Raw genomic sequence first — 25,453 nt, 5'->3', positions numbered from 1 at the left:
CTGCAGTACATGTACATCTACCTCCGTCCCGGCACCCAGCCCAGGCTTTCGTCCTTCCGTCCTCCGCCAGGCACCCAGCCGAGCTCGCCCGTGTCGGCGCCGGCGATACCGTTCGCGATCTTGCGGCGCGATATCCGCTGGCTCGCCTGCAAGCTTGAGACGAGGGCCTTCGTTGGGTGGCACAGGTGCATGAAGTTGCAATATCTGGCGTCAGGTCGATCCACAAGCCGAGCTTACCCTTCGCGCTTGCATTCCCCGAGCTCGTTCTGGCGGCAGCAGGCCTCACGGAAGTCGCTCACCGGTGACAGCTCGGCGTGCAGTGGGCGCATGCCGTACCACCGGTTGTTGAGCTGGTCTACCGCCTTTGCTGCCTCAGCCTCCCACTCATACCTCACGTAGACGTTGCCCTCGAGGTGATCGCCAACGTTGTCGCACACGTGCATTTCCTGCACGTTTCCGTACTTGCACAGCTGGCTGCAGTGAGCTTACACTCGCCATCGCGGCACTCACATGAAGAAATCTTCATAGAAACGGTCAAAGTCTGCCTGCAGCTCCTCGGGCGTCATCATGGCCCCCTCAGTAGTGTGCGACGGGTTGTTGTACACGTTTGGGAGAAGAACCGTCTGCGAGAAGCCTGGTCTGATGTGCTTACTGGTATTAGCAATGGGCCGGTTGAGGTCAGTTACTCACCGCGAGCAGCGATCGCCATGGCGGCACGCACCAATCTTGAGGTAAAACGAGCAGTTCACTCGATCCTGTTCAGTACCACTGAGCGTTAGCCATGGTGAAGCGGGTGGCAATACGTCGTGAAACTCACTAGATATCACGGCCCGACGACATGGTTGGTTGCGAGAGAAGATTGATGGAGCTGGGAGCTAGAGGTGAATCTGTGAAATGGACGGGAGAAGCTGCGTGATGAGTGTCGGTGATATGAAAGTCGCGCTGTGGGATCAATTGACAAGACGTCGCCAGCAATTGTGCAGAGCAAGAGAGTGATGGAGAGGGCGAGAAATGGAGCAGCAACAACAACATCGAGCTCATTCTGGGCCTCCACTCGCATCTGGTCAACTCCGGCCGCCACACGCTGACTCAGCCGTATTTCCGCCCTCATGTGCTTTCCACGTGTGGAAGCTCTCCCACGGTGCTGTTGCCACCCAACCCAGCAACGTCACCGGAGAGACGAGCCGATGCGATGCCAACTGCGCACCACCCAACCACTTCCTTTCTACACAACCATCATGGGCGGATCACGCGGCGACGACCTCCTCGCAAAGGCGGAGAAGAAAGCTTCGTCCTCAACCGGCTGGTTCTCCTCCTCCTCCACTAAGTGGGAGGAGGCTGCTGACCTGTTCCAGCAGGTGCGCCCGACAGGCTTGGCATGGCTGACGGCAGGCGGGCAACGCCTACAAGGTCGACGGGGCATGGGCTCAGAGTGGCAAGGCGTTCGAGAAGGAGGCAGGGTGCCGGATAAAGGCGGACGAGAAGAACGATGCGATGAATGCGTTCCACAACGCCGCCAAGAGCTACAAGAAAGTGGATCCGGCGGGTGAGTAGTTCACGGCAGCAGCTCGCCAGTGGTCGGGCAAGCTAACGGCAGCCGCGGTCAACGCGCTCCATCAGACTATCAAGCTTGTGCTTGACGCTGGCAACTTCCGGCAAGCAGCGGACCGCGAGAAGGAGATCGCGCAGATCTACGCTCAGGACGGGCTTGACATCGCGAAGGCGCGAGACAGCTACCAGCGCGCGGGCGACTGGTACAAGCAGGAGGACGCCAATGCGTGCGTCATGGGCGTTGGCATTACCTGACGGCAGAACGGCAAACCAGTGCTACCAGAACGCGGCCGAGTTGAGTGCCGACCTCGGCGACTACCAGCGCGCCGTGCAGCTGTACACGACGGTGGCCGACTGGTCGCTCACATCCCCATTGACCAAGTACAGCGTCAAGGAGTACTGGCTGCGGGCGGTCATGTGCAGCATTGCGATGGGTGACCTCGTGCTTGCGCAGCGCAACCTCAACGACTTTTCGCAGAAGGACCTCACCTTCCCCTCCACGCGCGAGGCCAAGTTCGCCAAGGAGCTCGTGGACGCGTGCGAGGAGGCCGACGTCGAGCGCTTCACCGCTGCCGTGTACCAGTACGACCAGGTCACCAAGCTCGACAACTGGAAGACCAAGATTCTGTTGCACGTCAAGAAGGCGCTCGAGGAGGACGAGGGTGGTCTGACCTAGCCTGATAGACTAGAGTAATCACGATGTAACTGTATCGGGGTGTGCATGCGTCTATGCGTATACCTATGCCTGGGTGTCCTTGGCCTCGGCCTTTGCTGGCTCGGGCTCGGTCTTCTCCTCCTTCACAGCCTCCTCAGAAGCAGCCTCGGCTTTGACCTCTTCAACGGGGGCGGCCTCAGCCTCCTCTACAGCCTCAGCCTTGACGTCCTCAGCGGCCTCCGCCTCACCCTCAGTCACGAGCTTGGGCTCCTCGAACTCGATCCCCCCGAAAGCCTTGACGATCTCGTCCGCCGCCGCGGCGACCTTGCCCCCCGCAAGCAAGTACTCGAGGTTGGCCGTCTCCTGGCCCGCGAACCCGAACTCGGCGTACTCGTGCACATACGCCTTCATCGCGACGCCCCCCATCGCGTTTTTGCGGATGTAGCGGAGCCAGAGGTCGACGACGTCGCGGTCCGCATCGAACACCTTGATCGCGCGCTTGTGCGTCTTGCGCACAAAGTTCTCCTGGCTCTTCTTGTGGATGAACGGGCCGCGGATGACGGTCGTGAGCTCGCTCTTAGTGGGCAGCGCAGCGGCGCCCGACGTCGGGATCTTGAGCGATGACGCCGCGTGCATCGCGATCCGCGTTTGGATGTCCAGCGCAAACGGGTAGTGAGCGCGCAAGTGCAGCGTCGCGACGTGCACGCCGTGCGTGGGCGGCACGCGGTTCAGCGGCGGGAACTCGAGGCGCAGCTTGTCGCCCGTCTCGACGGGAGACGGGTCGGACGCCTGCGCGCGCGCAAGCTCGTCCCGAGCGATGGAGGAGGTCGCCAGTCTTGGGTCAGTGGATGGCCAGAGCAAACGATGCCAGTCGCAAGGCACCAGAGGTGAGCCGCGGTCGGCGCTCCAGGTTCAACAAGCACCGGAGATGGCGCGCAAGCAATCACTTACCCCCTAGAGGGCGAGGCAACGCTGTTGCCTGCGCGCAGCGCGCAGAGAGCCCGTTTTGACGCCATGGTTGTTGCTGGGAGGGAGGTGGCCGAAATCGAAATCGGAGAGCAAAGGACATTTCCCGAGCGGATGTTATTTGGCCCCCTGATACGCGCGTGGTGGTAGCGTGTCTTTGGTTCCGCTGCAGGAGGGGCATCAACATGGACTGACCGTGTGTAGCTCCAGGACAATGCATACAGCCTGGCTAGGTCTAAGAGATACGTGCATTACATACGCTCGATGGGAGTGAGAGATAGCAGGCGCATGGCGGATGCGAGAACGTGGCGGATCTGGATGAACAGGAACAGGCGGGCCTTTGCCTCCTCCTCCGACGCGCCCGAGACCTTGATCGTCTCCCAGGCCGAGCCGACCAGGTGCGACAGCTTGAAGCACCACGTAACAATAGTGGACGGCTCAGAGAACTTGAGCGCAGTCTTGACCACTTCGGGGTACAGCGCGAGGTGGTAGAGGATCTCGTGGATCTTGGGCTGCGAGAGAATCGAGACGTCAACCTCGTCAGCAGTCTCAGCAACGTGCACATTGGGGTTCTTGCGCTGAACCGAGCACAGGCGGACGTGCGAGTACTGGATGAATGGCCCAAAGTCACCCTCGAAGGATGTGCAGCGCTTAATGTCGAAAGTGTAGTCGTTCAGACGCTTGCCTGTCATGTCCTGGATCTTGACAGCGGTGGCGCCGATGATCGCCGACGTCTCCTCGGGGTCCTCCACCTGCGCGTACTTGGCCTCGTTCGACTTCATGGCCTCGTGCATTGCGTCCTTGGCGTCGAGAAGAATGTCGTCCAAGAACACGACGTTGCCCTTACGGGTCGACATGCCGTGCACCATGCCGAAGGTGACGTGCTCAAGCTTGCCCGCGTACTCCTCGCCCATGAGCTCGACGGTCTTGAACAGCTGCTTGAAGTGCAGAGCCTGCTGGTGCGCCGTGACATAGATGTGCTTGTCGAACTTGTACTTCTGGTACTTGTCGTACGCACCGCCAATGTCACGAGTGAGGTAGATCGAGGTGCCGTCAGCCTTGCGGATAATTGCACGGTCCAGCTTGTACTTCTTCAGGTCGACAAGGAGAGCGCCGTTCTCCTCAGTGACGGTCAACCCCTTCTCCTGGCACACGCGGATAGCACGGAGGATGCTCTCGTCCGACACCTGCGACTCGCCCCAGTACACGTCAAAGTGAACGTTAAGTGTGTCGTAGGTCTGCTCAAGCTTGCCAATGGACAGGTCACGGAACCGGCGCCACTGCTTGAGAGCGGTCTCGTCTCCGTCCTCCATCGACTTGAAGATGCGCTGGGCCTGGGCGTGCGTCGTCGTGCTCGCGTCCGTGATCTCGCCCTTGTTGAACTTCTCCTTTTCGGCCGCGTTGTCCTGGTTGATCTTGACATACACCTGGAAGAGGTGCTTGATGGGGTCCTTCTTCAATTCCTCCTCGTCACCGTAGCGGTCAAAGCCGAGCGACAGCAGACCGTACTGAGTTCCCCAGTCACCAAGGTAGTTGAGACGGGTGACCTTCCACCCGGCGGCATCGTGGAGGTTGGCGATGACGGCGCCGATAATGGTGGAGCGGAGGTGCCCGGCGTGGAAGGGCTTGGCGATGTTGGGCGACGAGAAGTCGATCACCATGTGCTTCCCCTTGCCATCCTCGTTTGTGCCGTACGCAAGCGTTGGACAGTCGGGCTTGGCCTCCGCCGCGTTCGACATCTTAGCGATAGTGTTCAGAATGTGGTATGCGAAGGAAGCGCGGCTGGTGTTAGCGTCAAGCGTGATGCTGCGAGCGTTGCGTCGCCCCCCCATGCCTCGGCGCGCCAGCATACCGGCCGCGTCGAATGCCAATGTGCGCCCGGGTGCGCCGTGCGCCGCTTGTGACACGTGCAGACCTACTTTGCGGTGAACATGAGGAAGGGGCCCTGGGCCTTGACCTCGGACAGGTAGTTGTCGGGCTTGAACTGGACGTCAGCCACGATTCGCATCAGTGCGACCTCGTCCGACATTACACATGTCGACTTCTCTTGTACTCACAGCATCAATGACCTTCTGGACCCACTCGTCCGGCTTTCCCTTCTTGAAACGCGGGGTTGCTACAGCAAAGTCGGCACCCTTCTTGCCGAGGTCGACGCCGGCAAAGATCTTCTCTGGGGTCTCGTCCCAGGCGTCGGCAACAAGCTTTGCTACGGCGGCGCGGAACTGGTCAACTGGCACACGAGCATAGTCGGTGCCGGGGATGGCTGGCACGGGGCCGAGCGCGTACTTTTCAGAGTTGGTGGACATGGTGGAGGAGAACGTGCGGAATGGGGAGGGGGAAGGGAGGGGAGTCGGGCGCGAGATGAGTGTTAGCGCGGGACGCAAGAGTCGGCCGAGGAGCTGAATGGCGGCGAGAGGGGTCGTGAGACGAGTGGAAAGAGCAGTCGGGAAGATGGAGGAGAGGAGTTGGGGAGCCCGCAGAGATTGTGGTTTGCGACAGATTTCAGCGAGGGGCCCGATTGACCACGCGACCACGTGACTTGCACTCGCCTCATCGACTCGAGTCTGCTGCAAGGCACACCACTATCATGTCAACAACATGGCCACTCGAGTCATTCTAGTCGGCATCGGGTATGTTCCGAGCGCGCCTGAGCTGATAGAAGCGGTGCAAGCTGCTCGGGCAAGACGCTGCTTGCCAAGCATCTCGTACGCCTGCTCCCCAGTGCTCTTCTGCTGCACCAGGACGACTTCTGTCCGCCCGAGAAGGACATCCCGGTGCACCCCGAGCACGGCGTGCAGGATTGGGACGACCCACCAACATGTATGGACTGGCCTAGGCTGCGAGACGCTTTGCGGCAGGTTAAAACCACTGGGCATATTGATCATGCGAGCAACGACCATTTGAACCAGCATACCGAGGTGAATGTCGACCCTACAGTCGCGGAGCGGTGGAGGAAGCGCTTTGCGCAGGCTCCCGCTGTGCGATGGGTGCTGGTGGACGGATTCGTGCTTTACTGGGATCAAGTGGTCGCCGACACCCTCGACGTCAAGCTGATGCTTCGTGTGCCAAAGGAGACGCTCCGGACACGTAGGGACCAGCGGTCATACGCGCTACAACGTGAGTGACGGCTGCTGTTCGGACGCGCTGCCACTATAAGACGATTATCTTACTCCAGACACCGACGATGTTGCCGCTGGCACAGTGTGGGAGGACCCGCCTGGGTACTTTGACAACATTGTCTACCCTGCGTACGTAAAGGCGCACGCCGAGGTGTTCAGAGGAGCCGACGTCGAGGAGGGAGATGTGGAGCCCGACTCAGGCGTTGTGCTGATTCACCCGCCGCATGGGGAGGAGGGTATGACTGAGGCACTGATAGAGGCGTGTGAGGCGTTGCTGGCCGCTGCGACAGAAGGCCAAGGACACGAGACAGACCAGTTGTAACAACGCTTGTAGAAGGGGAGCATGTTGTGAGCATTTCAACATTCGTACTCCATGCATGTACCAGGTGTGAATGACGTGTATTATTTAGCTGGGCGGCTGGTGTGACGCAACGGGCGTATCAAGGGAAGGGGATGTCCCCACCCTGCGTGCCGCCGTCACCACCTCAACAGCACCGCCGGCTCTCATCGCCATCCATCCACCCGCCCTCGCCATGCCCGACCCACGCATCAGCGACGCAGACCTCGCCAACATCAACGCCGTGCGTCATCCTACGCTCAGCCAGCTGACCTCAGGCCGCGGCGGTCCGCGAGTTCAACATCAACCCCCGTCTCGGTGAGTGACAGCTGCGGCCGCACCGAAGTCTACTGACACCAGACTACCGTACTGTCTCGGCCGTCAACGGGTGTGTGAGCATCAGTAATCCGTACTGACTTCAGACCTCTCGTTGTTCTGGACAATGTCTCTGTAAGTCTCATATGCGCTGCTTCACGAGTGGCTTAATCACGTCCTCCTTCCCCCGATACCTTACCTCCGCTGCCCGCCCGGCCTTGCCTGTGCTAACCTCAGTTCCCTTCCTACAACGAGATTGTCCAGCTCACGCTCCCCGACGGTACGGTCCGCGGCGGTCAGGTGCTCGAGGTTAGCGGCAAGAAGGCCATTGTGCAGGTGTTTGAGGGTACCTCGGGCGTCGACACCAGCGCAACCCGCATCTCATTCTCGGGTAGCTCCATGAAGCTCGCCGTGTCTGAGGACATGCTGGGTCGTGTCTTCAACGGTTCGGGTAACCCCATTGACAAGGGACCGCGCGTGTGGGCCGAGGACTATCTCGACATCAACGGTGTGTCCAATGCACTCGGCTCCTTCGAGGCTGACTCCAGGCTCTCCCATTAACCCGTACTCGCGTATTTACCCCGAGGAGATGATTCAGACGGGTATCTCGACCATCGACACCATGAACTCGATTGCACGTGGCCAGAAGATCCCCATCTTCTCCGCCGCCGGTGAGTAACTGTGGCACGCTGTGCCCGTGCTCCTTATTGACCCCAGGTCTGCCGCACAACGAGATTGCGGCCCAGATCTGTCGCCAGGCCGGCCTTGTCAAGCGTCCAGGTGCCACCAAGAGCGTGCACGACGGACACGAGGACAACTTCTCGATCGTCTTCGCCGCCATGGGTGTCAACATGGAGACTGCCCGCTTCTTCATGCAGGACTTCGCCGAGTCGGGCGCCATCTCAAACTCTACGCTCTTCGTCAACTTGGCATCCGACCCGACCATCGAGCGTATCATTACACCGCGTCTTGCCCTCACCACCGCCGAGTACTTCGCGTACCAGCTCGAGAAGCACGTGCTTGTTGTCATGACCGACATGTCGTCGTATGCCGACGCCTTGCGTGAGGTCTCGGCTGCGCGTGAAGAGGTCCCCGGTCGCCGTGGTTACCCCGGTTACCTTTACACAGACTTGTCCACGATTTACGAGCGTGCCGGCCGTGTCGAGGGCCGCAACGGTTCGATCACCCAGGTGCCCATCCTGACCATGCCCAACGACGATATCACCCACCCCATCCCTGACCTTACGGGATACATTACCGAGGGCCAGATCTTCGTTGACCGTCAGCTGCACAACCGCCAGATTTACCCGCCCATCAACGTCCTCCCCTCGCTTTCGCGTCTGATGAAGTCTGCTATCGGCGAGAAGCTCACGCGCAAGGATCACGGTGACGTCTCGAACCAGCTGTACGCAAAGTACGCCGTCGGCAAGGACGCTGCGTCGATGAAGGCCGTCGTTGGTGAGGAGGCGCTGAGCGCGGATGACAAGCTCGCGCTCGAGTTCCTGGACCGCTTCGAGAAGGAGTTCGTGGGCCAGGGCTCGTACGAGAGCCGCACCATTTTCGAGTCGCTCGACATTGCGTGGGACCTCCTCCGCATCTTCCCCAAGGAGTCGCTCAACCGTATCTCGCCCAAGATTCTTGCCGAGTTCTACAGCCGTAAGGCCAAGGAGGTGTCGAGCAAGAAGGGGGAGAAGAAGGAGGAGAACCTCATCGATGCGTGAGACGGTGTATCGTTGGAGATTGTGGCCCAGCGCCAAAATATGAGTAATACCCTAGCCGCCAAGCGATAGCGCGGGCGGAGTAGAAGATGGATGACTTCAGAACCACAATGCGTTGCGTACATAGGCTACAGTCCACTCATGCTATTTGCGACCGAGCGTCATCTGGATAGTGCGGTCGTATCCAACACTGACAACTTCCCACCCGCCCTCATCTCCAAGCGGGACGACTGCAAGGTCGCGAACAACGTCGCTGGTGCCCGCAACACCTGCCCTCGCAGCGTGTACCTTCAACTTGTTCCTGACCTCGCCCTGCAGAGACAGCAGGGTGAGCTCACCGTTCGCGTTTGTCGTGACGATGCCTTTCCCACTGGGGAGGAAAGCAAGCCGTGGCAACACGAAAGCGTCCGGCTCACTGCGCGTCCATAGGCATGCAAGGCGCTCCGTTTCATCAGGTTCGACGCCGTACAACAGGATGCGCTCGGCACCTGGCCCTGCGTGGTCGCCGGTAATCGCTCCGATCAGCCGGCCGGAGGGATGCAGCGCGAGGTCGAGCACGGCAAACGAGACGTGCGTGTCGAGAGCGTGGGCGTTGAAGCTCTTTGTGCGTGTCGGCCACTCCCAACCCTCGGTCGACGGAGAGCTCGGAAGGCCAAGGTAGTGCAGCTCGGGGCTCTCGCGCTGAGTGTACATCAGCCAGCTTGAGGCGGGATGGAAGAGCAATGCCTCGGGGTTGCCCTGTGTAACGACGCGCTTCTTCAGCTCGTACCGCAGCTCGGGGTCCGCCGCAGCGTCCGCGTCATCATTCGGGTCGAGGGCATGCAGCCACGCGTCGGCGTCCTCGTCCCCCGTCTCCGTGTGCTGGGCTGCGCCCAGGGCCTCGTACACGCTAACACTCTTGTCGTAACTCGCGGCCGCGAGCCACCTCCCGTCCTTCGAGAAGGACACGCGGACGACGAACTTTGCCCCGCTGAAGGTCTGGAGCGCGGTGTGCGTCACCGTGTCCCACAGCATCAAGGCGCCGTCCATCCCACCGCTCACGACGTAGCGGGAATTTTTGGGGTGGATCGCAAGGCAGAGCACCGGCGCCTTCCCTTGGAGCATCTGCACGACCTGGCGTCAGCAAGCACAAGAATCAACGCACCTCGCCGGACTCCCAGTCGACGATGCGAATCGTGCGGTCCGCGCCGCCTACGACGATGCTGCGCGCGTGTCGTGTCTCATATTCTGCCGTAGCGGTGTTGAAGGACCGCCGAGGGAGGTCAGCGACCGCGACAGCGGTGAGGTTGCCGTCGGTGATGTGCTCGAAGGCGCGGTCGGACCTGAGCTTGTCTGAGGATGGGAGGGGCTCGGCTAGGAGCGCTTTGAGGTCATCGACCGGCGCTATGTGAATGTTATTCAGCTGGGACGCGAGCTGCGCTGCTCGCGCATCTGTGACTAGTGTGAGGAGGTCTGGATTCGGCGGATTAGAGAGGTCGGGCGCGGGCGTGTCGGAGGCCGCGAGGAATGGGTGGAGAGCTGGTCGGGCGTGGGTCGCGAGATAGTGCGCGATGAGGGTGTTGAGCTGTTTGTCGGACATCGCAGCGAGGAGGGGGAGAGTGAGGATTATACCTGACTCGCTTGAAGGAATGGGTCGGATGTCCAAGTGGGAGATGAGTAATAATGTCGGAGTGAGAGTTGAAGTGGTGGAGGCACATGGTGGAGGACCAGGGTGGAGGCCTCCACTCCGACTTCATGCGGATCCAACACGACTTTGTTGTCAACAACTACTATCCTATCCTCAACCCCCAGCCATGGACGGCATCCTCTCGACGTTCTTTGGCACGGTAGCCATGGCCTTTGCCGTGGGCAGCGGCGACAACCTTGCCATGGCCGTCCCCGTGACCGAGGAGCATCCGTACTACTGGCCGCTGCACGAGGCCGTCCAAAACGTGAGCAAGTCCTCCGATCTCTGACGCGCTGACAGCAGCTCCCCAAATCGCAGCTCACCCCACAGAGCATTATGCGCTCGTTGAACAGCATCCAAGGCTTGCCACAAGACCTAAAGTGGCCCGTCGCGGGCTTGCTCTCATCCGTGCTGGCCTTCGTGGGCGACGGGCCCGGCGACGACGCCGACGGCACCTACCGCGCCTTTACGAACATCCTCGCCGTCCACTCGTAAGGTTCCCCGCTCCACCGGCTAACCCCAGACACTTGCGCAAGCTGTACTCGCAGAACGGCGACGAGGGATACCTCTATCCCTTCCTAAACCCGCTCATGATCGCAGTGTGCCGCAGAGTCGTGCAGGTGGGTGACATCGCGGCGTCGTACTCCACAGCGAGCATGCGCGAGCAGTCATCCCCGCGTAGCATAAGAGACGGGGCACGACAGGCCCTCGAACGCTCTATCCAGGTCGCGAGCGCGGCGCTGCAGGGCCCAGAGTGGAACCAGGCGTCAAGAGCCGACTACACTGTCGCGGACGCGCTCTGGCCCCTCGCCAACCTTCTGTGGCGGATGTATGCCGCAAGACGCTTGCATACGCAGGCCGCCGAGCTTGCCAAGACATTCAGCAACCTTGTGCCGTCCGAAGAGGAGCGTCTCAGAGCGCGCGGGCACGTTCTGAGCACCGGCACGCTCGCGGAGAGCTACTACTGGCGCGGACGGCTCGGTATTGTGCTTCTCGACTTCCGGCTCGCACGGCGGTGGCTTGAGAAGGCATGGGGCGTAGCCCCAGATGACGGGTGGAAGCAGAGACAGTGAGTGAGCACAGCGGGTGCGGTAGCTAACACTAGATCAATTCTCATCAAGCTCATCCCCGCGGCGCTGCTCACGGGCTCCCTTCCCGCCGCAGGGGTGTTGGAGGAGTACGACCTCCCAGTGTTCGCGCCGCTCATCGAGGCGTTCCGAGACGGCAACGTGCCACGGTGGCGCGCGCTGCTCGAGGAGCACAGAGTATGGCTGCGCGCGCAGCACATCTGGCTCCTCCTCTTCGAACGGGGCGAGATTATCGTCTGGCGCAACCTCTTCCGCCATGCGTGAGCTATATGGGCTGTGCAGAGCTGACAACAGATTGACAGCGTACTATCTCGCCGCGCCAGAAGCGCCGCGCAAGCTATGCCCGACGTGGGTGTTCGTCGAGGCCGCACGGACCGCGTTCGCAGGCAGTGGCGAGCTCGAGGAGGACTTGGTGCTAGAAGACATTATCTGTGTCTTGTCGAGCTTGATTGACCAGGGGTTGATCATGGGTAACATCAGCTACTCGCAGCGGCAGTTGGTGATGCGACCGCCGGAGAAGGGCGGTGGCTTCCCCCGAGTGAAAGATGTAGCGCCACGGAGGGTACAGGCGATTAGCTAGGTGATGTCTTGGGTCTAGGGATGCATCCAGAGTCATAGCATAATCTAGTCGCTGCGAGCGCGCGCGGTTGAGGTGCGGGGGAGAGGGGGAATGTAGTTCGAGGAGGAGGGTTGAGGACTGAGTACGGAGCGGCCAGTCGTGGTCTTGGGGCAGCTTACACCTGCTCGACGGAGGAGTACTCGCTCTCGACCCCTGGCTCCATAAGGACGGCGTGGGCGAGGATAAGAATAGCGCTTGAGCCGATGAGCCAGAAGAAAAGGCTGAGGGGGTTTGCGATGATAAGCAGCGGGATGCCGATGACAAAGAGAGCAATGTAGAGGGTCTTCTGCGTGATGACCTGGTTGCCGACGGTGACGGGGTCAGGACCTGGATGTCAGCGCGGGCTGCCAGTCTCTGAGCTGCAGAATGGCCGGGATGGTCTTCCACCAGCGCTCGCGGCCTCTCAAACTCACCGAACTTGTTGATAGCCGCGAAGCCGCCGGCGAAGAGGCCGATGACGATTAGGAGGAGGGGATTGGTGAGGCTTATATCAGCGCAGGAGCCAAAGTACTCACAGAGCCCACACGGCGAGGAGCACAACGATCAAGAGGTAGTTGCCGCTGAAGTTGCGTGCGTTGTACGTGACGCGCTGCGTGGCCTCGTTCATGTCCCGCGGGCGCGACAGCTGGCGGTGGTCGAACTGGTGTAAGCGCAACGTGGGAGAGGTGTGGGGCAAAAGCCTAGCAGCGCGGGGCGGAGGAGGAAGCGAGCTCCGTCCACGACACGCCGCTACCAGTCCGCGCACGCCGGAGCACTCACAAACTCCTGCGGCGGCTTGAGGCCAGATAACCGCTGCTCCTGCTGTCAGATTGCACCAGAGAGAAAGCCTTCCGAAAACTCACGCGGAAGTTCTGCAGGCCATCGACGACTTTTCCGACAATTTCCATTGTTGATGTGAGTGAGCTGGGGGATGAGAATGGAGCGGAGAGAGATATGGACAAAGTTGGCTTGGTGGCGATTGCGGTGTCAGGCACCGTCCACAAATGGCACCGCCCTGTGCTGCCCCACTTGTCACAACCGTTGACGTGAGCGACGGCGACGAGCAGCCGCCGGAACACATCATGCGTGCTGTGCTCCTCGTGACCGCGCCGTGACCGCGCCGCCCGCGCCGCCCGCACCACCGGCGCCGAGTCGCAAGCACTGACTGGGCTGGAGGCATCACTCGCAATGAACTGGAATGATCCCTGTCGGCATGACGTGTGTTGACAATTGCGCCACCTCAACACCTCGATGAACAACTCGGCGTCTTGTACTTTCACCATGTCCAAACGTTCCCACCACGATGACCACACGCTCAGCCCGGCCCCCAAACGCGCCCGGCAGCTCGATGCAGCCGCAGCCCTCGCCCCGTCGCTCGACACTTGGCTCAAGCCGTCCTCGCCCGTGCCCCAACCACTGTTAGCATGCAGTCCACCCCTTCACGCCTCATCATCAACCTTCATCTCCCTTGCGCTTTCCTTCGTGCCCCCCTCCTCCGTCCGCACCGCCGAATCCCTGCGAAAAGAAGCATTGCGTGCTGTCCACGCGCTCGACGTCGTGCGCCTCGTGGGCGCCGACCTGCTTGCCTCGAACGAAGGCTGCTTTGCACATGGAGAAGGCCGTGCCACGTCCCGACGCGGCGCCGAGCGCGCCCGCGACCCCGACCATAAGATGTGGGCCGTGCGCACCCTCGCCCTCGCCGAAGGGCGGGACGGGACGCGGGGCGATGGTGATTATCAAGTACGTCTTCCTTGTTCGTCGCTCACGCAGCTTCTTGAGACTAGCGACGACGACGGAGAACGCTTCGGCGGCGAGCGGGTGCTACGAACGCTGCGCGAAACGGGTGCTGTAGACGTCCTCTGTGTCGTCTGCCGCTGGTTCGGCGGTGACATGCTTGGCGTGAGTGCGCGAAGGGATGACGGAGCTGATCCAGCCCGCGCGGTTCACGCTCATCGCAACGGTCGCGCATACGAGCAGCAAGGAGCTGGTCGCGATGCTTGCGCGGCGCGAGTTGCGAACCGCAATCAGCGCGCTGGACGCCGAGATCGTCGAGATGCGGGCCACTATTGTACGAGGCGAGGGAAAGGAGACGGCGCAAGAAGGGGAGGGGAAGACAGCCGTGCCAACCTACGACGACATAGACGACGTGTCCCGTCTCCAGCGTCTGCTGCGCGCGCGGGAGATGACACAGAAGAGCCTCGAGAAGCGCGTGGGGTGGGCCGCCCTCGAGATTGCGCGGGTACAAGCCGAGGCCGAGGCGCTCGCGCGGGAGGCTGAGGAATAGATGCATGAGAGTCAGATCCAAAGATAATGACGATATCAAATACAATACCTATTGCTGATTACCATAAGGTTTATTGCCCACCTGCAACGCACGCATGCAAGCATGTATATAATGTGCTACACACACTGCATGCATGCATGTAGATAATGCCTTGCAGCACTTTCGAAGCGTCGAGCTGGTTCGGAAGTGGATTGGAAGTGGTTAAAACGGCTGTTCAAATGGCGGATGCTAAGTGTCGCACAAACATTCCCAACTCCGACTCACCTCCTTCTCACCATCTCCCATCCACCATGATCCGCCTCAACCCCACATCCATCCGCCTCCGCCAGTCCGACGTCAAGGCGCTGCAGGACGAGCTGGAGCGGCGCCGCGAGCTCGCGAAGAAGGCGGGCAACACTGCCGCTCCCAAGAATCCAGCACAGCACAGCGCGCGCAAAGACAAGGACAAGGACGCGCGCTCGCGCTCCGCGCGCACCGCCAACGCCAACACCAGCACCAGCACTAGCACGAACGACAACCAGAACGCGCCGCAGCCCGCCGACCAGGCGGTCGAGGAACGCCGGCGGCGCCGGGCGGCGATGAGCGCTCAAGAGCGCATCGGGTACATCTGTGAGTTGCGTGCGGTGTGCGCGGGGCTGATGGCAGAATGCTTCGCTGCCTCCTATCCCTTTACCCACATCCCCCGCCCCATCTCATATACCCAGCATCTCCCATCACCACTATGTCACAATAGCATCCTATACATCTGCCGGCACGCATCTAATATCCTCGTCGCAAGCGCTCGATCTCCGCCGCCTGCGCCGCGATCGTCTCGCGGCTCATCCGCAGCTCCTCGACCAGCGGGGCGACGGCCGCGCGGATCTCATTCTGGCGTCAGCGCATCCACCCATGCCCCTCTTCGCTCACCTTCAAACTCCGCCCCATGCGCAACATGTCCATCTGCATGTCGCCAATCTCGCGCCGCAGCTCCTCGAGCGCATCCCACCCCGGGCCACCCGTGGCGGAGCTCGTTGCGGACGAAGCCGCATCGTCCTCCACGAAGACGAGTGTGGGCGGCGCGCGTGACGCCAGTGGCGTGGCTGCAACTGTAGAGATAGTCTGGTCGGGATCGTGTGCGGGCCGAATTCGCGCTGTCGACGCGACGGAGGGCGGGTCCGGCGCGCTCACGGTACGTTTATCGAACCCGACCTTCTTCGGCACATTCGTGCGTTCGCCCAGCGCTGTGCCGCGATGTCTGGTTTTTTCGGGGGCGGCCATAGGCGCGGGGTGCATGGCCAACACGCCTGTGTATGGCGCCTCGGCGATTTCGCGGGTCTCGACGTCGACGAGGAGCACATTGCCTGGCGTCAGCGCTGCAGATTCCGTGCTTACCTGCCGTAGTCCACACCGCCACTGTTCCAGAGCTGAGGAACGTCACGCCTGCGGCCTCGTGGCCCAGCCCGACGATCTCGCTGTTCAGCGCGAGCATGTCCCCGCCCACGGCCGCGACGGTGTCGCCCGACACTGCGACGTCGATGATGCCGGGAAGGGGAAGGGGGAGGTGCGTGACGCCGTCCCGGACGACGCGCACAAGCCCTGCAGAAGACGGGATCAGGATGGCGGGGACCTCAGAGTCCGCGACAGCGACGGCGCGCACAGGCTAGCGTCAGCGTCAGCGCGGCACAGCACGCACCATCGTGACCTCGACGTCGGGCACGTCGATGCGTATGCCGCTCTCGATCGCGTACGCCTGCACCTCCGCGGCGCAGAGGACGAGCACGCCGCCGCCGGCGCGCATCGCCGTGACGCGCGGCACGGCGAGGGTGTGCGCGAGGCCCCAGCGCGCCGCGCCCTTCCCGGCGCGCCGGAAGACGCGGACTTCGTCGGGCAGCGCGACGGCGAGGGCGCGCGCGTCCGCTGCCACCGCGGCCGGCGGGACGGGGAGCGCGAGCTCGCCTTTGCGCCGCCCCAGCGCGTCGTATTCCCACAGCCGCGCGTCGGCCCAGATGAAGACGTTGCCGGAGGGTGCGGAGGTGGAGCGTGGGGGGGCGCGCGGGAAGCGCGAGGGCAGGGAGATGGGCGTCGACGTCGACGGCGTCGCTAGAGATAGCGAGGAGGCGTGTACGAGGATGGCGGACATGGTCGTGGTGGTTGTTGTTGTGTGAGATGGGGGGTTGTTGACATCAAAGTCAGTCGCGGCGGAAGTATTTTGTGCGTGGTATCGGATCAAGCCGAGTTTCAAATCAGTCCTAATGTGGCTTACTTGAACACACTCCAGCAGTAGGACTCGACATGTCATCTAGATCTATTGCGTGCAGGAGAATGCTCGGGCAGCAGCTAGTTGAGAGGCTCTGACGCGACGTCGGGCGCCGTCCGGTTCCCAGCAGGCACCTTGGCGCCGAACGCATACTCGCCCTCGTCTTTGGCCATGCGGCGGGTCCGCCTGATGTGCCCGGTCGCGCGCTCGCGCTCGAGCTCGTCCTCAGCCTCGCGCTTGCCCGTGGGCCCGAACCATGCGTTCCAGCGCCCCGACTTCTTCGGCTCGGGGAGGTACGTCGTGCTGTCGGGCATGAGGAGGATGTGGTACTGCGGCGCGGTGAGGAGCCAGTCTTCGAGCAGCGCGAGGTTGCGCAGGTTGGCCTTCCACAGGTTGTCGAGGATGTCGCCGACGAAGGGGATGATGCCGACGGCCGTGTCGAGGAGGACGTTGATGATCTGGGTGAGCCGGAGTGAAGACTTGGAGGATGGGGGGAAATGAGACTCTCAACAGCCCACAATAGCCCGGCGTTGTCGCTACCATCTCCCACCAACCACACTCACCATGCGCACACACACTTCGACGGGCACACCAAAGATCCATGCGAGCCAGACCTGGTACAGCTGCATGATGCCCGAGATGATGTCGCCCCAGATCGGCACGAGGGAGATGATGTCGTCGAGGCCCGCGCGGAACGGTAGTCCGAGGTCAGAAAGCATGGGCGCGGCGTCGAGGTAGAACGCGACTGTCATCAGTGTTGGCTTCCAAGGCGCTGTCGCCGACTAACCCGTCCGCACGTGGTTGTACAGTCTGCCGTCAGCCGGGACACAGTAGCGAGGGAATTAGATACAGTGATGCAAGGCCAGCACCACTGCCGCCTACCTACTCACTGCTGAGCTTCTTTGTCGTCTCGCGGGCGGCGGTGCAGGACGGGAGGGCGCATGGTCGGCTGAAACGCGCCAAAGCGTGCCGCGCGCCGGTTCTTACCCGCGGCAGCCGCGTTGGGCGAGTACGCGCCGTAGATTGCCTGGGCGGCGGACCAGATGGACATGGTGAGTAATGGTGGGATGTACGGAGCGTGGATGAGATGGAATAATACAGATGGCAAGAGTCAAGATGTGCGGAGCAAAGAGATGGTAAAGTGAGGCGTTAGGGACGAGGGTGACGATCGGCGATGACATCAGCGCGGCGTCATGGACCCTGCCACTGTCACCTATCGACTCGCCACCAACCGGGACAGACGAGATCCATAACACTACTCTACCTATGCACAGCCGCCGCAGCGGGCTACAGACCATCCACTCCGTCTGTACACAACATGAATATTCGTCTCCGCACCTCCCGTCGTCCCCCCGCGTGTTACCGCTTGGCCGCCAACTCGTCGATCACTCGCTGCAGCGCGCCGATGTGTTGCCGCGCAAGCGGGTCTTGGCGATAGCTCAGCTGCGAGATGCGCTGCTTGAGGTCCTCCGTCACCACATGCGCCACGCGCGGGAAGTAGCCCCGGATGGTCTGGTCGTTTGGCTCCAGCTTATCGGCCGCGCGGGCGAGCCACGTCGCAACAGTGACGAATACTGGGTCTTGTGGGGCCACACCAGCGAGAGCGGAGGAAAGCTGAGGTCAGCGCTGTTATAACAGCATTACTCACGCGATGGATCAGCGTAAGGAGCACCACCTGCGAAAGGGGGCTGCGGTTGGGACGCTGCGGGAAGAGGTACTCGGTGCGCGGCGCAAAGTCGGTCACGAGCTTGAGCGTTGCCGGAGCCGACTGCGCGCCGAGGGCCGAAAGGAACGTGTCCTCAATCTGCTTCGGGGTCTCGAATGGTGATCGCGACTGCCCCGGAGGCGGAGCTTGAGAGGTCGGCGGCGAGATAACAGACATAGAGCGCGCGTGCGTGGGAGGCGCAGGACCTGGCGGCGGAGAGCGCGCTGACAGCGCGGCGATTTGGCGCTGCAGAGACTCGACCATGGACGACAGATTGTGAATCATGTCGTTGGTACCGGCCAATGCGTCACCCTGCTCGGCGACGACATCTTTGCGGATTTGCACCATCTCCGACTTGAGGTCAGATGCGAGCTGGTCGTAGACACGGGTCGTGGCCGCCTCGAGCGCCGGCATAAGATTCTGCTCGATTGCGTCACGAACAGCGCGATCGACAGCCGGCTGGACCACCGAGTTGAGCGTCCGAGGGACGATTGGTGTGAGGATGCGTTCGATGTCGCGGTCAATGTGCTGCAATGACTGGTGGAGGGTAGCAGGCACCAGCTCACGCACGGCGCTCTGAATAGCGGCGGGGACGGCGCGCTGGAGCTCTTGCTCGACAAGCCGAGGAAGGTTGGACTGCAGATGGGTCGTAACGGCCGCAGTCAAAGTCGACGACACGTCTACACCGCCGCGTTTGCCTGAGCCGAACTCAGCCTGCACAGCTTGCCTGAACTGATTGCTGAGCTTCTCCTCAGTCTTCTTGAGTGCCTTGCTCAGGTCGTCGGCGGTAAGGCCAGCAGCAACCGCAGCAGCAGGCTTGGGTTCCTCAGGCGCAGTCGCATCCGTCTTGACCGGGGAAATGCCGCGCACCGATTCCTTGCGCACAGTCGAGGGCGTCTGCGCACGCTTCTCGACCTGGTTCACACGACCACGAGTGCGCTTATTGTCGACAGGCTTGTCCAGAACACTTGGCGTCTCCAGGCTTGTCTGCTCGACCTTCACGTCCTGCTTCTGTTCGACCGCCTTGCTCTTCGCCGCAGCGGGAGCTGGAGCCGAACCGTTCTGGGCGAGGCTGCCGAGGGCAAGCTGAGCGCGGTTGATCCGTTGAGGCGTGGCATACACAATGTCCGCCGACGCAGATGCGGAGTCACGCGAGCGGGGGCTGACAACGAAGGACACCATCGGGTCCATCGGGAACTCTGCCATAGCGTCAAAGGCGAGGACAGGCGTAGCGTCTGGACCGGTGAGGCCTCGAAGCGGCTGTGTGCCCTTGAGCTTGTAGTGGAATGCGTAAATGGAGCCGCGGGCGAACTGAGAAATGAAGAGGGTTTCATTCTCACTGTCGTATACCGCGTTGCCAAACGACAGCTGTGACTCGGGAGCAGTGAATTTGATGGTGGAGATGACCGCCAACTCGTACGTGATTTGTACGAGATCGAACATGGTATCGTTGGCTCGGCCGACGACGATGTGGGCCTCACAGAACCGCACAGATGACAGTGGTGCAGCCGTGTTGGAGGATGGCAGCTGGCGGTGCCAAACCTTGTTGAAAGAGGCCACCGAATAGAGGCAAAAGTAGCCCGACGAGGAGATGAGCGCAATGGCCTGGTGAGTAGCGTTGAGGCAGAACTGCACCACAGGACCACTGGCCTTGAGCACGCGGTGGTTTGCGAGCATCTCCTTCGCATTGACGAGGGGGGCTTGCTGACCCCAGTTGTCGGGCTTGACAATGACAACGCCCTCGGTGCCGCCGATGGCCAACCAATTGGCGACAGATTCGCCCTCCCGGCGCACCCACTCAACCTGCTTGATATCGCCGAGGCCCTTATCCGCAGGTACAGAGCCAGGGCTAATACGCGGTAAACTGAAGATAAGGGGACAGTCCGGGTCATCTTGGTCCCAGCTTGGGGGAACACGGTAAGCATTGACAGTGCCGTCAGCCAGGACAACAGCGAGGCCGCCGGCTGTGACGGCGAGATCGATTAAAGGACCGGTTTGCTGGAGCTGAATAAGGGTACGCGCTCCGGACTGCATGTCCAAGAGACGGATGCGACCGCGTGAGAGTGTGTAGGCAATCCACCCGCCGGCAGAGCCCACGGTGCGGCCACGCGAGAATCCCACAGACTCGGCCTTCATTATCGTAGCGGGTTGCACTGCCACCGCACCCGGTTCACTGATGACCGCCCCCCAGTTGGCCTGGGCCATGTCAATCGTCACACCGCCAGGAGAAAGAGTGAGGGGACCCGTTCCCTCGTTGCCGTCGCGAAGAATCTGCGAGGCAAGCGAGGGTCTAGTCACGTCCTTCCTCGAAGCCGAGGCTGGAGGGGATGGGGCCGAAGGTGTCTGGAGCGCGAGGGCCCCCGCGGCCGCAGCCTGCGGGGTGACATGCTCGTGCTTGACGGGTGACGAGGGGGCTGGAGTCGATTTGGCACTCGGGGTATGGGCGGGAGATGCCACCCCTGTCGACGCCTTGCCAGAGGATAGATGCTGGGGAGGCGCGGGTTTGTCAAACGCCTCAAAGGGCGAGACAAAGTCGAAGGGCGAGCCAGAGGGCAAGGCTTGCGGCACAGGGTTTGCAGGAGCGGAAGACTGGTATGACAGAGGCGGGCTCATGACACTCGTAATGGGTGGCGGGGTGATACCGGGCGGAGGGAGGGATGCAGTAGTGGGCGCAGGGTGAGTGATGACGGGCTCGCTCAAGGCGGCGGGCGTTGCTTTCATTGGAGGCGATCGTAACATACCCAGAAGCGAGGCGCGACGCTGCTCCTCGCGCTGAGGGGGCAGGGGACCAGATGCGGGACGGCTGGGCTCTGGCGTGGTCTGGGCTGAGCCCGCATTGGCGCCCAGTGACAACATGCCTAGAAGTTTGGCGTGGTGCTGACCAGGTGGCGAAGTCGCGAGGGAGGCCTGGCCAGACGCAGGAGGAGAGGGCGTCGGCTTTGACTGGGCAGAAGCACTGTGCTCGGTAGTCTGAGAAATGGACTTGAACAGGTCGTCAAGGGACACGGTCTGGAAGCTAGGAGGAGGAGGAGGGGGCGGGGGAGGGAGGGGCGGCGATGTGGCCGAACCCGAGGGGCGCTCACTCGAGCCCGTGCTCCCTGTCGGGCCCGCAGGCGAGATGGGGGTGGACGAGTCAGCGGTGGATGGGCCAGCCTTGATCGCGTTGAGCATGGCGAGGAGGTGGTTGGAGGACTGCATGGTGGTAGAAGGGGGGTGGCGGTGGTAGCTGTTTGGAGGAGAAAGAGAATGGCGGGAAGGATGTGGGTGTGCATAGCGCGAGAGAATCCAAGTGGGAGAGGATATGAGGTCAGCGTGTGTACGGAGGATGGAAGATGGAGATGAAGAGCGTTGCGCGACAAGGGCACTTACGAAGCAAAGCTATTAGTAAGTGGTAGCGTTGAGAGCACAGTAGATGAGCAGCGTGATGAGAAAGAGATGGGATGGGATGGGATGGGAATGGGGTGGAGGCGAGGGGAGGAGATGAGATGGGGTGAGAGGGGGTATTGGGGGTATATGGGTCGAAGGAGTGAAGAGAGAGAGGGGGATGGGGATGCCGAGAGAGAGAGGGAGAGAGAGAAAGAGGATGAGAAGAAGAGAGATGATGAGAAGAGAGATGGAAGAGAGGAGGAGGAGAAGCAAAGTCGATCGCGAGCGACACTCAATGCGTCCATTGCCTCACATGACGGAATCAATTGGCCAATGAATGGCATGACCCTCCTAGCCCTTCAATCAACCGTGCGCACCAACACTGCACGCAGTCCTCGCAGTTCATGCTACAGTAATAGCGACATGCGCTGCACCTCGCACTCGCGCACACTGTGACATTCTATATCATGCATATGTGTGCGACGTCGACTAGTGGACACAAAGCAAGCTGCGACTCTCACTGGGCCACGACTCGTGTAAACATGGCCCGTGGCCCGGACATGACTATTATACGCAGCTTATAAGAATTGTAGGGTACAGGCGGGAAATACGGTTGATCAATACTGCGGTTAGTGCGTGTCCCCCTTCGACGTCGGCCATGACCGCGAGGTCATGCACAGCACTCTGTCTACTCACCTTCTCGCCTGCTGCGCGCCCTGTGGCGAAGCGGCCGCACGCCCCAAAGAAGGAAGCACACATGGCCATGATCATGGCTGCGACAGCGCCGACAGTGAACCAGTTGGCGTTGCCGAGGGTCGCATTGTACCCAGCGTCGTTGACGCGGTTCTTGAGCACGTTCCAGAGGACCATGTCAATAACAAAGATGACAAGGCCGGCGAGTGCGCCGAGGAAGCTCAAGAGGGCCATCATGATGGTCGCGGCGCGCGATGCGCATGCTACACCAATGAGCCCGCACAGGAATGCGAGAAAGGAGAGCGCGCCAGCAATGGGGTGGAGGATGAGGGTCTTGGAGAGGTTGTGCAAAATGTCAGAGTTCATCTGGATCCTGTTGTTAGCTTGTGCTGCGTTTGGACGAGGCTCACAGAGTGTTGTCCAATCCCTGGGCCTGGAGGTTGTAGCCGATGGAGCGGCGGGTACACAGTCGCTCGGTTGCTTTCAGGCAGAGGCCGAAGACACCGTAAACATTCCTGCCTGCGGGTGTCTCGACGTTGAGGAACGACACACGCTCCCATACGGGCGGGGAGATGGACGCGAAGAGGAGCAGCACCGCCGCCGCGAAGGCGAGGAACATGCCGGGGAAGCTGGGGTCAGCAACGGCGTCAGGCGTCTGGGTCGGGGAAGGGCGGCGGGCGGTGAGGGCGGGCGGTGGTATGCGGGCATGTCAAAAGCGACGGCGCGGACAAAACGGAAGAGAGGAGCTGGGAGGGAAGCGAGGGCCATGGCACTGCCATGGTTGCGACCAGGACGCTTCTCCTCATCAGCGAGCAAGACCTCACAGTGTTGTTCACTGTGCTCACAGAGCAAGGCCGATGCATGACGCCACCAGTCACCTCGGCCCAATCGTTGTAGCCTTTGTTGAAAGATCGACCGCCGCCGCTCCCACCCACACCTTTCGCGCTCACGCTCAATCTCGAACAGGACACTCACGCTGGGGACGGCATGGCGGATATCAGTTGCGATGTAGTTGCAAGATGGGTAACAGCAAGACAGGATCGCAAATTATAGGAGCCTTGTAACGCGCTAAGCGAGGTTGTGCGGGCCGAAGGATGAGGGCGGTGTGGAGGAGGGGAGGGGGCGTGACAAGCGGTAGCGAGATGGAGCTGAGTAGCTGGAGTAGTTGAGAAGAGTAGATGACAGATGAGAGATGAGTTGTTGGATGGAGTTGGAGAATGTTGTGGAAATGAGTGGGCGGCAAAAGCGTTGGGTGGCTGGCACCTGGCAGATTACGCGCTCGTGGGATGGTACGCAGGGTCCTGCCGCGGGGTGGAGCCGGAGCAGCTCATGCGGCACAGCGGGGGTGACGAGTGCGCGAGCGCAGTGTCGCGGAACTGTGCGAGGCGGTGGAGCGAACGCGAGCCGGGCCGACGACATGCATATGCTCGTGGGCGCCATCTCCTCGTTCTGCGGCTCGCTGACGTCGGGCGTGTCCGCCGACTCTCCCAATGACGTACATATCGGCGCAATTGACCTTTTGATCCCGTCGCCGAGCCGATCTGTAATGAGGAAGAAGACAAAATAGCCTCCGCCCTTATTCCGCGGTGGCACCATTCTGCTTCCGTGTCTGAATCCCACTTTCCCTCTTCTAATGTTGAATTTGCCGCCCAACTCTCCTCAATCCACCATCCACCCTTCACGACATGCTCCGCGCTACCTCGCGCGGCCTGCACACGACAGCGGCGCGCGCCGTGCGCCGCCCGCAGAAACCCTTTGAAACCTACATCCCGCGCGACCTGACCGGGCGCACCCAAATCGGCGTGCACAAACGCCAAGCCGCGCAACAGGACCAGCTGTACAAGCTCGCGCACGAAGGACGCGCCTCCAAGGCAGAGAAGTACGCCGAGACATACGGCCTGCGAGTGGGCGCGACGCACAAGTCGGCCAAGGCCGAGGACGCGGAGCGCGCGCAAGCCGACGAGCGGCCCGTACGCCCTCCCGACGCCGCCGAGGAGGACATGGCGACGCTGCGCCGCAAAGCGTACCAAACAAGCGACGTGCAGCTCGTGCTCGAAAAGTGGCGGAGGGGCGTGGACGTGCGCGGGGGCGCGTACGCCGTGCGCGCGAAAGAGCGGGAGGAGGAGGGCGAACGCGCGCGGCGGCTCGCGGAGCGCAAAGCCGCGCGGCGGGAGAAGAAGGAGACGTGGCGCGCCGCGAAGCGGCAGAGCACATACTCCAGCCTAGCGTTGTATCGCGCGCAGCACGCCGAGGGTGTGCGGCTCGCGAGATTGGGGTTCCCGGCTTTCCGGGCCAAGCAGATGGCCAAGAGCCGCTGGGTCGAGGAGGACGGGCGAGCTGTTATTCTGGCCGCGGATTTGCGGTACTTGGGCGGCGCGGAGGACTCTGCGATGCGCGAGCGCGTGTGGGCCGCGGAGAAGAGGGCGGGTCGCACGGCCGGCCCAGATCCTACGCCCGCACAATTGGGACAGGTGGCGGACGAGGCGGGAGAAGGGGAGGGGGAAGGAGAGGGGGAAGGAGAGGGGGAGAAACCCGCGAAGCGTGAGTTCTCTCGTGCGAGCTAGCGCGCTGACGGCAGGATGGGAGCCGACGAAGCGGCTGACATACGCTGCGATGGGCGGGATGCGGGAGTTGCACGCGCAAGACCCCGCGATGTGGACGCCACAGGCGCTCGGCCAGCGCTTCGGCATCTCGTACGAGGCAGTCAAGCGTATCCTGCGGTCCAAGTGGGCGGCGACGACCGACGACAAGGACGTGGGCAAGTGGTCCCGCGCGTCGGACGGCGTCAATAGTCCCGTGCCCCAGATCCGGGCGGTGTACGAGCTCAAGCGGGCTAACGAGGCCCAGGAGAAGGAGGCCAAGGAGAGCGGAGATGGGAAGGGCAAGGAGAAGGTCAAGCAAAAGGAGGTTGGGGAGACCGCTAAGAAAGCCGTTGGAAAGGGCTGGGGCAAGAGCGGCCAGGATCAAGTCGGTATTTCGAGGAGTACGAGGGGCGCACCACCTTTCCGTCAACGCGGCGGATTCGGGCTCCAGCAGTAGACATAACACGCACATCTCATCGCATCTTATCTCATCTCGTCTTATTTCATCATGCATAGATAGCATCTGTCAGGTGTCAGGGAGGGTCGTTGAGCAGCCGCACACTTCCCGGCCGAC

General features: G+C 61.6%; 16 protein-coding genes across 16 annotated transcripts; 7 read left to right on the top strand and 9 right to left on the bottom strand.

Annotated features, from left to right (window-relative positions):
- Window positions 1–17: 17 nt before the first annotated feature.
- Window positions 18–840, bottom strand: COLE_04712 (uncharacterized protein; the record flags this gene model as incomplete). Its single annotated transcript, XM_018423110.2, has 5 exons — window positions 18–204; window positions 238–474; window positions 511–651; window positions 691–768; window positions 818–840. 5 exons carry the CDS (start codon window positions 838–840, stop codon window positions 18–20), a joined length of 666 nt encoding a protein of 221 aa, XP_018279007.1.
- Window positions 841–1,238: 398 nt separating this feature from the next.
- COLE_04711 (uncharacterized protein) lies at window positions 1,239–2,227 on the top strand (the record flags this gene model as incomplete). Its single annotated transcript, XM_018420825.2, has 4 exons — window positions 1,239–1,358; window positions 1,393–1,546; window positions 1,598–1,778; window positions 1,813–2,227. 4 exons carry the CDS (start codon window positions 1,239–1,241, stop codon window positions 2,225–2,227), a joined length of 870 nt encoding a protein of 289 aa, XP_018279006.1.
- A 63-nt stretch (window positions 2,228–2,290) lies between these two features.
- Window positions 2,291–3,222, bottom strand: COLE_04710 (mitochondrial 37S ribosomal protein uS10m; the record flags this gene model as incomplete). The annotated part of the gene is made up of 2 exons (XM_018421357.2): window positions 2,291–3,041; window positions 3,158–3,222. The coding sequence occupies 2 exons, from the start codon at window positions 3,220–3,222 to the stop codon at window positions 2,291–2,293; spliced, it is 816 nt and encodes a 271-aa protein (XP_018279005.1).
- Window positions 3,223–3,423: 201 nt separating this feature from the next.
- On the bottom strand, window positions 3,424–5,478 carry COLE_04709 (uncharacterized protein; the record flags this gene model as incomplete). The annotated part of the gene is made up of 3 exons (XM_018427447.2): window positions 3,424–4,954; window positions 5,092–5,156; window positions 5,230–5,478. The coding sequence occupies 3 exons, from the start codon at window positions 5,476–5,478 to the stop codon at window positions 3,424–3,426; spliced, it is 1,845 nt and encodes a 614-aa protein (XP_018279004.1).
- Window positions 5,479–5,770: 292 nt separating this feature from the next.
- Window positions 5,771–6,613, top strand: COLE_04708 (uncharacterized protein; the record flags this gene model as incomplete). Its single annotated transcript, XM_018423109.2, has 3 exons — window positions 5,771–5,802; window positions 5,835–6,289; window positions 6,348–6,613. The coding sequence occupies 3 exons, from the start codon at window positions 5,771–5,773 to the stop codon at window positions 6,611–6,613; spliced, it is 753 nt and encodes a 250-aa protein (XP_018279003.1).
- A 211-nt stretch (window positions 6,614–6,824) lies between these two features.
- Window positions 6,825–8,664, top strand: COLE_04707 (uncharacterized protein; the record flags this gene model as incomplete). Its single annotated transcript, XM_018423108.2, has 7 exons — window positions 6,825–6,872; window positions 6,907–6,946; window positions 6,989–7,016; window positions 7,051–7,078; window positions 7,181–7,451; window positions 7,492–7,614; window positions 7,661–8,664. The coding sequence occupies 7 exons, from the start codon at window positions 6,825–6,827 to the stop codon at window positions 8,662–8,664; spliced, it is 1,542 nt and encodes a 513-aa protein (XP_018279002.1).
- A 141-nt stretch (window positions 8,665–8,805) lies between these two features.
- COLE_04706 (uncharacterized protein) lies at window positions 8,806–10,240 on the bottom strand (the record flags this gene model as incomplete). Its single annotated transcript, XM_018427446.2, has 2 exons — window positions 8,806–9,774; window positions 9,806–10,240. 2 exons carry the CDS (start codon window positions 10,238–10,240, stop codon window positions 8,806–8,808), a joined length of 1,404 nt encoding a protein of 467 aa, XP_018279001.1.
- Window positions 10,241–10,454: 214 nt separating this feature from the next.
- COLE_04705 (uncharacterized protein) lies at window positions 10,455–11,995 on the top strand (the record flags this gene model as incomplete). The annotated part of the gene is made up of 5 exons (XM_018420824.2): window positions 10,455–10,592; window positions 10,631–10,818; window positions 10,851–11,396; window positions 11,433–11,675; window positions 11,710–11,995. The coding sequence occupies 5 exons, from the start codon at window positions 10,455–10,457 to the stop codon at window positions 11,993–11,995; spliced, it is 1,401 nt and encodes a 466-aa protein (XP_018279000.1).
- Window positions 11,996–12,149: 154 nt separating this feature from the next.
- On the bottom strand, window positions 12,150–12,921 carry COLE_04704 (uncharacterized protein; the record flags this gene model as incomplete). Its single annotated transcript, XM_018420823.2, has 5 exons — window positions 12,150–12,361; window positions 12,448–12,518; window positions 12,550–12,674; window positions 12,794–12,832; window positions 12,877–12,921. The coding sequence occupies 5 exons, from the start codon at window positions 12,919–12,921 to the stop codon at window positions 12,150–12,152; spliced, it is 492 nt and encodes a 163-aa protein (XP_018278999.1).
- A 373-nt stretch (window positions 12,922–13,294) lies between these two features.
- Window positions 13,295–14,297, top strand: COLE_04703 (uncharacterized protein; the record flags this gene model as incomplete). Its single annotated transcript, XM_018423107.2, has 3 exons — window positions 13,295–13,753; window positions 13,784–13,912; window positions 13,947–14,297. 3 exons carry the CDS (start codon window positions 13,295–13,297, stop codon window positions 14,295–14,297), a joined length of 939 nt encoding a protein of 312 aa, XP_018278998.1.
- Window positions 14,298–15,056: 759 nt separating this feature from the next.
- On the bottom strand, window positions 15,057–16,575 carry COLE_04702 (uncharacterized protein; the record flags this gene model as incomplete). The annotated part of the gene is made up of 4 exons (XM_018427445.2): window positions 15,057–15,164; window positions 15,204–15,637; window positions 15,669–15,936; window positions 15,970–16,575. The coding sequence occupies 4 exons, from the start codon at window positions 16,573–16,575 to the stop codon at window positions 15,057–15,059; spliced, it is 1,416 nt and encodes a 471-aa protein (XP_018278996.1).
- A 38-nt stretch (window positions 16,576–16,613) lies between these two features.
- COLE_04701 (uncharacterized protein) lies at window positions 16,614–17,285 on the bottom strand (the record flags this gene model as incomplete). The annotated part of the gene is made up of 2 exons (XM_018423105.2): window positions 16,614–16,991; window positions 17,097–17,285. The coding sequence occupies 2 exons, from the start codon at window positions 17,283–17,285 to the stop codon at window positions 16,614–16,616; spliced, it is 567 nt and encodes a 188-aa protein (XP_018278995.1).
- A 607-nt stretch (window positions 17,286–17,892) lies between these two features.
- Window positions 17,893–21,436, bottom strand: COLE_04700 (uncharacterized protein; the record flags this gene model as incomplete). The annotated part of the gene is made up of 2 exons (XM_018426650.2): window positions 17,893–18,147; window positions 18,182–21,436. The coding sequence occupies 2 exons, from the start codon at window positions 21,434–21,436 to the stop codon at window positions 17,893–17,895; spliced, it is 3,510 nt and encodes a 1,169-aa protein (XP_018278994.1).
- A 735-nt stretch (window positions 21,437–22,171) lies between these two features.
- On the bottom strand, window positions 22,172–22,916 carry COLE_04699 (uncharacterized protein; the record flags this gene model as incomplete). Its single annotated transcript, XM_065626367.1, has 2 exons — window positions 22,172–22,670; window positions 22,708–22,916. 2 exons carry the CDS (start codon window positions 22,914–22,916, stop codon window positions 22,172–22,174), a joined length of 708 nt encoding a protein of 235 aa, XP_065482308.1.
- Window positions 22,917–23,982: 1,066 nt separating this feature from the next.
- COLE_04698 (uncharacterized protein) lies at window positions 23,983–24,899 on the top strand (the record flags this gene model as incomplete). Its single annotated transcript, XM_018424795.1, has 2 exons — window positions 23,983–24,768; window positions 24,876–24,899. The coding sequence occupies 2 exons, from the start codon at window positions 23,983–23,985 to the stop codon at window positions 24,897–24,899; spliced, it is 810 nt and encodes a 269-aa protein (XP_018278992.1).
- An 11-nt stretch (window positions 24,900–24,910) lies between these two features.
- Window positions 24,911–25,336, top strand: COLE_04697 (uncharacterized protein; the record flags this gene model as incomplete). Its single annotated transcript, XM_018420822.2, has 1 exon — window positions 24,911–25,336. One exon carries the CDS (start codon window positions 24,911–24,913, stop codon window positions 25,334–25,336), a length of 426 nt encoding a protein of 141 aa, XP_018278991.1.
- Window positions 25,337–25,453: the final 117 nt, after the last annotated feature.

The sequence above is a fragment of the Cutaneotrichosporon oleaginosum genome, assembly GCF_008065305.1.
Source record: "Cutaneotrichosporon oleaginosum strain ATCC 20508 chromosome Unknown ATCC20508_contig04, whole genome shotgun sequence".
Classification (NCBI taxonomy): Eukaryota; Fungi; Basidiomycota; class Tremellomycetes; order Trichosporonales; family Trichosporonaceae; genus Cutaneotrichosporon; species Cutaneotrichosporon oleaginosum.
Note: the sequence above shows the minus strand (reverse complement) of the source record. Positions and strands in the feature narration are given on the sequence as shown.